Source organism: Thalassophryne amazonica, chromosome 15 (genome assembly GCF_902500255.1).
Source record: "Thalassophryne amazonica chromosome 15, fThaAma1.1, whole genome shotgun sequence".
Lineage (NCBI taxonomy): Eukaryota > Metazoa > Chordata > Actinopteri > Batrachoidiformes > Batrachoididae > Thalassophryne > Thalassophryne amazonica.
The window spans coordinates 64,894,744-64,905,455 of NC_047117.1; the positions used below are offsets into that span (position 1 = coordinate 64,894,744).

Sequence of the window (10,712 nt, forward strand, 5' to 3'; positions counted from 1 at the left end):
TTAGTAGCTGCTGCTATGATCCCCTGGTGTTGTTTCAGATGCCTCTCATGCATTGACTCGTGTGTATTCAACTTTATTGCAATGATGCCTGACATGCAGCTTCCATGTGATGGAGAGGCTGGATGGTAGTTTGACAGTGTTTGTGGGGATCAATATGGACTTGCCCTGTTTTAGTCTGACAGCAAATCCAATGTTTTAATTAATACCCTTCATAATTAAATACATTTTAAGGTGTCTGATACTGCCTGAAAAATTTATTTTCCAGAGACATTTTCGGGGGTATGTACTCCTGAGCAGCCATGAAATACTGCTCGGTGGAGCTCAATGCTGAAAACGATGCAGCAATTGAGAAATCTGCAGTCAGGTAAACAATGAATGATATTGTGAGTTTGCATTACTGAGCACAATGATAGCAATTATGCGGGAGGCCAAAAAAATTCATTCATTCATTCATTTTCTACAACCGCTTATTCCAAGTAAGGGCCATAGGGGAGCTGGAGCATATCCCAGTGGGCAGTGGTTGATAGGCAGAGTACACCCTGGGCAGGCTGCCAGTCTATTGCAGGGCCGAAGTCAAATAAAAAATAGGTATACATTGCTCTTCCAGGGCCATTCCTGTAAATGTTCATAAAATCTGGAGAGTAGTTCATAAGGTGGAAACAGCACTAATAATAACACATAAAGAGGTATTGTTGATCAATTTATTGTTCTCTTTCCATGTTCTCTGTTTTAACTCAGACTGACTGTCTAAAGGGTGAATCTCTTGATTGTGCCAATAATTCCACATCGATAGAAGCCTTCAAGAATTGACATTATGACAACTAAACTTGTGGAACATGAGATAATGGAAGCAAACACGTTTTGCTAACTCTGTAGATGAGAATGTCAGTGAAACCAGGACACACTGTCAAGTGGATGCAACCAAAGACTTGGCCGGACCTTGTCAAGGCAAGGAAGCTCCCAGAGCAGAGCCAGAAGAGGACATAGATGCCCTGGAGCCTGGAACAGAAGATGAAACTCTACAAGAGAGCAAAATGCCTTCAAGAATCAAAATGAGTGATGAACCCAAAATGAAAACTCAAGATTCAGCAGGAGTGAGTTTGTGTTCCTGCAGAGGGACAGAATTAGACCAAGTTCTCCAACAATTTGAAGAATTACAACCTCTTGAGGAATTTGAAAGTCCTCCAAATCTATGTGAGACTATATTTCCACCTCCTTCTCCACTTGGGACATTACTGATGTTTGAATGCTATGAGAAAGGGGGCTTTTCCAGAATAGATGGACAGGTGGAAGAGTGGACCACGAATCTGGACATTATCTTAGAACCAGAAGAAGAACATATGTCACTAGAAGGGCCAAAGGTGCTTCAACTGAGTGGTGACATTGACAGACATGTAGATCCATCTGTGGAGGAGGCAGAAGAAAATATAGTAACAGAAGAGCTCACTGCACAGGTAAATACTTCAAGAGATACTTTTAAGAACAGCAACCTTGAAATGAAAAAGTCAGGAGTTGTTGCCGGGCAGGATTCAATCATTCTTCCTTCTGATGGAAACAAATCAGGTGAGGAACAGATCATTAGTCTCCCTCTGTTTGCTGATGAATGTGATGAAGGGGAGGAAGAATGCAAGGATGTTCCAGCTCTCATACGCCAAACCTCATATTATGAAACAAACTCAACCATGCCTGTAGTTCCCTCAGCTTTACACCAGGAGGAGCTACTTCCCCCAAACCAAAGTGAAACAGCCCTCAGGCTAGGAATCCAGGAAGCTGTGCAACAGGTGCAGCGCTATCCACCTTTGTCGAACGTTGCCATAGAGCTGTCCAATCAGGGTGGGGCGGCTTCTGAAGGCACAAGGTATGTTGCAGAACAGCACAGAAGGGCAGAGGAAAGGATAGACGGAAAAAGCCAGCAAACAGGTGCAGAGGAAGTAAAAGAAGAGACTGGACTTAAACCCGAGCAAGGAGGACTATTAACACATTCAACAACAGTCCAAATGGAACTGAAGGAGACAGAAAAATATAACCGTGTGTCTTCAAGACTCACCAAATCCATCAGGATGGAAAGTGATGACAACCAGAGTGACAGTGGAGTGTCTGCAGATTTCTCTCCATGTAACACTTTGGTGAGCAGCAACACCGTCCCCACAGACAATCTGGCACGAGACACCAAAGAGACGCCAATCGAGAGGGAGATCCGGCGGGCTATAGAACGTGAACACAGCCTGAGACGATCCAGAGGGCTTCCACATCAACCCGTTTCCCCAGAATTTGTTGAGATCCCATTAAGAAAAAGTGTTCCTTCCCAGTCATTAGTTGTCAAGTCTGAGCGATCTCAAGGCAAAGATTTTTCAGGCGCAATGATGCAGCGGGAGATCCGGGAGGAGACCCAAAGGGAACAGGATCTGGTCAAGCTTGGAAAGGTGCCAGGCATCTATGACAAAGGCACAGTCCGACAACTTAAAGAGAGGAAGCAGCTTTTCGAGATTTTTCAGCAATCCAAGGAGGTAACTCCAGCAAGGAGTAGGACCACATCTTCTATATCTTCCAGTGACTTTACCAAGCTGAAGAAGAAAGAGGACATCTCACCATCAACAACCAAGGTAGGAAGCTCTTCTGCAGAGAGAAGACGGAGCATTGACCTACTGACTGAGGCACAGAAGCAAAAAGGCTACCAGGTCATCATCATAGAGAACAGTCTGAGTGTCCCAGCACAAAACCACTACGCTAAAAAATATTCTGAACAGAAGCAGGAAGAAGAGGTGCCACCCAAGGAGAACCGCTTTTTTAAGTTACGCTCTTCCACAGCTTTGGTTAAAGTTGAGCAAGACATCAAGGAGGCTCAAGAACGAGAGAAGGAGCTTTGCAAGCAGAGGACCCGTTTGTACGCAGGCCCAAGGGTTCCAGGAGGTGGTGGCGGTTTGGGAAGAGGAGATAAAGATGGAGGGGGACTAAAGAGGCCAGCCTACATGGACAGAAGGAACCTCACCCTGTTTCCTCTTTCTCTAAATGGACTGACAGATCCTGGCTCCTCATCCAGACCGGGAACTGGACCTTCAGCAGGTTAGTGTAGTACATTATCCAGCTTGTCAAACAGTAAAATACAACAGCCTGTGGCATCACTGATTCTGTAACTCGGTCTGTGCTGCTGCATGCTTGTGGGTGGGTATGTGTGTAATTTTTATATCTGCTGTGAGATGATGAAAATGGGCCTGAAACAGCTGAGCAAGCACATTATTTCATTTAGCTCATGTTTGGCTATCAAAAGTACAGTTAGTTTAACAGTTTTGCACCAGAGGCCATAAGCTGACCAAGAAAAAATTTAATTTTGTATCTCCATGGTAACCTTTGCATCTCATGTGTCATACTTCATGATGGCACTTTTTTGTGTCAGCTGAAGTACGCTGTATGTCAATAAAAGCTAAATTCAGTGTTCAAAAACTGTGTGTAACTAGTTTCCAGTTATTACGGTGGTTTGGAAACTAAACATTTTTTTTATTATTTCTCCAATGAAGGGGCGGTGCGGTGGGCTGGAGCATATCCCAGCGGTCATAGGGCGTGAGGCAGGGTATATATTTTTCACAACAAGATAAAATATGATTTATCGGGGTATCTCTGCAGCCTGTTGAGAAGAGGAGCTATATTTAACCTTGTACCTTGCTTCAGCATTATTTCTGCAGTACGTGTACTGCAGTTTTACTATGCATAGATGTATTGCCTCTTACTCTTAAATTCAAGGGACATGCAACAATTGAAATGGACTCCAGATCATTCATTCATTGACTTGTCACCACAGAATATGAATCAGTGAGGCACCCAAGTGTCTTTTGATTGTAATCAGGCTCATGTTAAAGAGAAGGTTTGATATATGTTGGCCTCAGTTTTGTTTTTAAGATGTTTTGGGCTTAAACATCTATCTGGGGACAAAACCTAAATTAAGTGGTCCAATATAGACTTTGACAAACACCGTCCAGGCTGAACTAGTTGTACAAGCTGAAATCACTCACTCAGCCTAACCTGCATGCACATTTATCTCATTAAATGGACATAAACCTTTAAAGATGACAATTCACCAGTTAGCTGCTTACCTTAACCTGCAGTCCATTTGGACATTGCTGTAATCTACTGAGGCATTACAAATCGATTTTCAATGAGCAGGTATGACTTATAGAATGAACCCATCATCAACAATCAACTTGTAATGACTCAGTGGAGACCAAAGTCACAGAATGGACTGCACGCTAAGGTAAGCGGCCAACTGTGTAAATGGGCCAATTTAAAAACTTTATTTACATTTAGTGAGGTAAATATGAACACATTTATCTCTACAGCAGAGCAGATAACTGTAAGAATAGTTCAAATCCAGTTACAAGCACCAGAGATTGACTGTGTATACCTTTTGGTACATATTGTAGAAAACTAACTTTAGCCATTTGAATTTTCAATAGGGGGCCAAGTAGTGGTCAATTGAAGAATTGCACAGGGTCAAAATTAAAAAATGTTCCAATCATATTGAAAGTGATATCACATTATGTATCTGCTGACAATGATTCCAAAAAGATATAGTTTTGACTATCTATAGCTGAATGTTCTGGAGTTATGGGGTAAAAACAGCAAGAATGATGACAAAGGTCAGTTTCAGTTTGTACAGGGGTCAAAAGTTAAAGTTGCTCCAGTTTTGGTAAAACGTGGTGCAAATTATTGATTGAACTAATAGGATTACAAATGGAATAGTTCTGACTGTGCTGAATGTTTGGTCTCCAAAGTAAAGGTCAAACAATGTCGACGTCCATTGGATTCTATGACATGTGACATACAGTTGTGCTCAGAAGTTTACATACCCTGACAGAAGTTTAGTTTTTTTTGCCCATTTTTCAGAGAATACGAATGATAACACAAAAACTTTTTTTCCACTCAGGGTTAGTGGTTGGGTGAAGCCATGTATTGTCAAACAGCTGTGTTTACTCTTTTGAAATCATAATGACAACACAAACAACCAAATGACCCTGATCCAAAGTTTACATACTCCTTTTCTTAATACCGTGTGTTGCCCCCTTTAACATCAGTGACAGCTTGGAGTCTTTTGTGGTAGTTGTGGACGAGGCTCTCTGATGGTAAAGCTGCCACTGAATATGTCTTGGACTTTATTTACATTAACATTTACATTATACTACTCTTAGCTTCATAGTGGAGTAGAGCAGAGAAGGATTTTCTTTCACCAAAACAGATCAAATCCAGGCTTGCATCTCAGATGTACCTTCTGGCAATTTGTAGCTAAACTTTCAGGTCTTCTTTTTAAGAAAATCCTCCTCTATACCACTTCATCATGAAGATGGATAACTGGTGATACAAAATGCAAAGCTTGCATTGTGCATAATGTCTTCAGTCACAGCCATGTAAGCCTATAACTTCTTCTGGGTGTCTTGGTAGTTTTCCTCACTCTTCTTGCACAGTCACTCAGTTTTTGAGAACTGTCTACTCCTTGCAGATTTACCATAGAGTGTCATATTGTTTGTATTTCTTTGTAATTGATGTAAATAAAGTCCGAAACATATTCAGTGGAAGCTTTACCGTCAGAGAGCCTCGTCCACAACAACCACAAAAGACTCCAAGCTGTCACTGATGTTAAAGGGGGCAATACACAGTATTAACAACAAGGGTATGTAAACTTTTGATGAGGGTCTTTTGGGTAGTTTGTGTTGTGAAAAATGGCCAAAAAAAAAATAAAAATCTTCCAGGGTATGTAAACTTTTGAGCACAACTGTATGTTACCCCGTAACATGATAACTAAGCATGACACATGGTGGAAACTATTCCTTTTTAAAATCCTACTAACTCAACCAATAATTTGCATCATGTTTTACCATAATTGCAGCAACTTTATCTTTGTCGCCATGCTTGCTGCTTTTACCCCATAACTCCAGAACATTCAGTCACAGATAGTCCAAACTATACCTTTTTGGAATCTTTGTGATCAGACACATAATGTGGTATAGCTTTCAATATGATTGGAACATTTTTTTGACCCCTATGCAGTTCTTCAATTGACCCCTACTTGGCCACCTACTGAAAATTCAAATAGCTAATGTTATTTTTCTAAAATATGTACCAAAAGGTATACACAGTCAAACTTTGGTGCTTTAACCGGAATTGAAGGATTCCTCTGCAAATATTCTGTTATCTGCTGCACTACTATACGCATCCAGTGTTTGGAATCTAAATCAATTGCACCAGTTAATTAAAATGTCAGTTTTTTTTGTTCACCTGTAATATACTGTGAGAGCCAATTTAACCAGAAGTTGGTGGATATGCAAATATATATGGTCCGAACTGTATGTCTAATTTAAGTAAGTGCGAGAATGTACTGTACATGTTGTAGTTTGGTTGGAAGGGGAGGTTTTTTGTGATGTATTGTCACTGTGGATTATCATAGCTTAACTATCTAGAGAATGACAGCATACTTGGATCTGGTCCAAGGACATGGCATTCTGTACGCAGTCAGGGACATTCACACAATCCCCACCCGACATCCGCGTGTGTGGTTAATAACTGTGTAGGTGATCTAAACAAGGTGTGGCACTCCAGTCACTGCTGGGACGTGAACCATTATTATTTTATGAACAATGAGCTACAGATTTTCATATTGAGTCATCGCTGGTGTTTGTTTATACTGTATGTGCACTGAGTTCATTTTTTTTTTAAATATGCCATTTTCTCAGCAACAGCTCAGCTGCCTGTCTGTATTTACTGTTTGATTCAACAGGCTTCATTGCTCACAATTTGGTGCGCACCCCCCGCTCCCCCGGAACACATTTACCTCATTGCCATTGTCCCCTGCTTCTCTTGTTGTTCATGCCCTGGCCAACATTTAATCTTCCTCCCTCCTCCAGTGCTCCAGTCTCTTGGCACGCTGGCCCCAGCACAAGCTGAAAAAGAGCCAATTAGCCAGCCAGAGGTGAGTCACTGCTGCCGTTCTACCCGTTTTTGTATTATGATGTATACAAGTGACACTTTGCATTTCATTATTGACTTCTGAATGTGTGGCAGTGTTCAACAATTCCTGCCCTCACAATGGCACATACAATATAAATTTAACTCCGCCAAGGAGGGAATGCTTTCACAGCCATTTGTCTGTTTGTCTTTTAGCAGGTTAATTCAAAAACTAACGGAGAGATTTTAATGAAATTTGAAAAGCAGATAGATAATGGTCAGAGAATACGTGACTCAAGTTTGGAGGTGATCCAGAATATGTTGTGGCACTGAGGTCTAGAAGAATGTTTGGCACATAGCAACATTTAACTCAAAATGTTTTGAGAGGATATTGATGAAATTTAGTTAGCAGATGGATACTCTCCCAGAAAAATGAGGGCTTTTCATTTGAATTTGATCTTCATTCAGGAACATTCAGGAACATGCAGGAACATGCGGCCTTTGCAGAGGTATGCACTCTCCGAGTGCCTTCTAGTTGCTCTCCGGGTTAACACAGCAACCCTTCCCATCAGGCACTTTTTGGACGCACATGGAAATGTAGGCAAATCAGTTTTCTGAGTCTCCCTGCTGCAAACAAGACACCTGCACAAAGGGTCTCTGAATAAGTGGTCACTTACAAATTCATGGCTGGTTTCTGGGAGTGGTATATGGATCAGACCATAGACTGAGGACTGGGCACTTAGTTGTATACCGCTGACCCGTAGCACTGCTCCAACCTGATGTGATTTTGAATGTTTTTACAGTGAATGGAGTGCAAAATCCTTCCACCAACTTCAATCAGGATAATGTGCATGTTTTGATGGTGGGACGAATAAGAGTGTACGTACTACTGGGTTGTGCTTTTAGGTGTGAGACAAGACTCCTAATCATTGAAAATGAATATAAAATTAATGAAACATAAACATAACAGAATATAAATGTAACTAAAAGCTAACATTAGAATATAAAAGTACATGTATTTACAATATTATGTAAAGCTAACTGAACAAAATCTACCTGAAGAACAGATGAACAGTTGTGCTCAAATGTTTACATACCCTGGGCGAATTTTTGTTTTTTTTGGCCACTATTCAAAGAATATGAATGACACAAAAACTTTTTTCCAGTCATGGTTAGCGGTTGGGTGAAGCCATTTACTGTCATACAACTGTGTTTACTCTTTTTAAATAAAAAAGGTTAGCTTTGATAACCATTAAACCACTAACTGAAAAGTTAACTTTTATAATGCTAAACCACTAGAAAATTTAGTGGAAGTTATTGCTAACTTTTAGTCTTGACTGGGTCACAGCCACATCGTATTACACTGTCAGCTACTGATAAGTCAGTTTCAAGTTTAAGCTCCATGGGGCTGCTGGGTAAATTCAAAGGTGATCACAAACACAAAACAAACACAGGTAAAATAAATAAATAAAAAAATAAAACCCCAAACACTGTCATTATCTTTATCAAAAGCAGTAAATTGCAGTATTAGAACTCACAGTTTATCTCTATAATATATATTTATAAACCGTTACTGGCGCTACGGCATACCCGTATTGCATTCACAAACACAAAACAAATGCACAAAAAATTAATAAATAAAAATACTAACTTTTGAGCTGCTTACATACCATTTTTGTCCGCAGTATTACTTCTTGTCTTCATACCAGCATATGTGTGCTTTGACCTGTGAACCAGAAGTGTTAGCTAGCTTTCTGCATTCATAAATAGGAACTAATTTATATGATTTTAGGGTTTACAAATGTTTTTGACCGTTAAATTTACTCACTTTACCAGCAAAAACAATGTCAGCAGACTGAAAGTTAGCGGAAGTAAATTGAGCAAAAGCTAATTCGTCCGCTGATGGTTTTCAAAGTTAGCTGAAAAGCTAATAAGCTAAAGAAAACTTTAGCTCCGCTAATTCTCAAGGTCAGCACTAAATCGGTTCGGCAAAGTGGCCAATCCGAAAGCAAGAATTCATACTTCCGTGACTGGCCACTCGGTGAAAACATGCTTGGGATGTATGCTGTTTTATTGAAATAAGCCGCTTTTTCATTGTCTCGAAATTGCTTCAAATGGCCTGACAGCTCTCATTGCCTGGAACGATGAGATTTACACACCAAACTGACCTAAAATGAACTGCTGTACATTAAATTGACTTTACTGATAAGTCTGACCTGTTTGAACAGTGAACAAATTGGGGACCACAGTCTCGTTTGGGGGTGGGCGCTAAAGGGGTAAAATATGACGCATATGAAGTAATTTCTCTACTTCCAGGGTACAAACCACGGCATTTTCAATGGCTATTTTTGCAAATTACATGGAAACAAAGTGAAAATCAGAATCAGAATCGCCTTTATTGTCACTGTAATTTGCATTACAATGAGATTTGAGTGCAACTCCAAAAAGGTGCTTTCCGTGGTGCAAGTAATTTTTAGCCAATATAAAAGATAGTGAAATTTAACGGTAAATTATTCAGAGTATATGTACAACAAATATAAACATAAGGTAAAATAAAATAAAATAAAATGTGGACCAAGTAAAATGTAAAACAAAAATTATATACAACTGTGGAATCATACTGCACGGGAAAATTGCACATGGTTTACAGATATTGCACAAGAAACTTGAAAGGTGCAGGTTAGAGTGATTTGTTATTGTTCAGTGCAGTGATTGCTCTGGGGAGAAAGCTGTCCCTGAGTCTGTCCTAGTTTTGATTGACCTATACTGTTGGCCGGAGGGTAGTAGGTCAAACAGGTGGTTGTTGGGGTGGGATGTGTCTTTGCTGATGCTGGCAGCTCTGCTGAGGTAGCGAGAGCTGGCACTGTCTTCCAGGCTGGACAGAGAGCAGCCAGTGATCCCCTGGGCCGTATTGATCACCCTCTGCAGCGCTCTCCTGTCTGCTGCTGAGCACCCCCCGTACCACGCTGTGATGCAGTACGTCAGGATGCTCTCGATGGTGGCTCTGTAGAACAACACCAGCAGCTTCTCCTCCAGATTGTTTCTCCTGAGCACCCTCAGGAAGTGGAGTCGCTGCTGGGCTTTCTTCACCACCACTGTGGTGTTGGCAGTCCAGGAGAGGCTGTCAGAGAGCTGCACTCCCAGGAACCTGATGGAGCTGACCCTTTCCACACAGTCCCCATGGATGTAGAGCGAGGCTGGTTCAGCCCTGTTCTTCTTGAAGTCCAGGATTATTTCTTTTGTTTTTGTGGTGTTCAGCGGCAGGTTGATAGCTGAGCACCACGCTGTCAGTCGATTGACCTCGTCTCTGTAGTAAGTCTCATCCCCCCTGAGATGAGCCCAATCACGGTGGTGTCATCCGCAAACTTTATGATGGTGTTTGTGGGATGGGTCGGAGAGCAGTCGTGCGTGTAAAGGGTGAACAGGAGGGGGCTCAGTACACAGCCTTGAGGGGAATCGGTGTTGAGTGTGATGGTGGAGGAAAGGTGGGGGCCACGTTTCACAGACTGTGGGCAGTTTGTGAGGAAGTCCTTGATCCACTGGCAGATGGGGCTGGAGATGCCCAGATGTGTCAGTTTCTGGACCAGGATCTCCGGGATGATGTGGTTGAAGGCTGAGCTGAAGTCCAGGAAGAGCATCCTCACATAGCTCCCCTGGTGCTCCAGGTGGCTCAGCGCAGTGTGGAGAGCTGTGGTGATAGTGTCCTCTGTGGAGCGGTTTGCCCTGTAGGCAAACTGGTGGGGGTCCAGAGTGGGAGGCAGACAGGCTTTGATGTGCTCAGA

The 10,712-nt window shown here is 41.7% G+C and overlaps 1 protein-coding gene across 1 annotated transcript in view; it reads left to right on the forward strand.

The window, feature by feature from the left end:
- Positions 1–850: 850 nt before the first annotated feature.
- The window catches only part of LOC117526513, a 39,873-nt gene continuing 30,011 nt past the window's right edge, over positions 851–10,712 (forward strand). The window contains exons 1-2 of the mRNA XM_034188574.1: positions 851–3,063; positions 6,891–6,955. Coding sequence (XP_034044465.1) covers positions 1,035–3,063; positions 6,891–6,955 — 2,094 coding nt within the window. The 5' untranslated portion in view covers positions 851–1,034. The remainder of the gene's footprint in view (positions 3,064–6,890; positions 6,956–10,712) is intronic.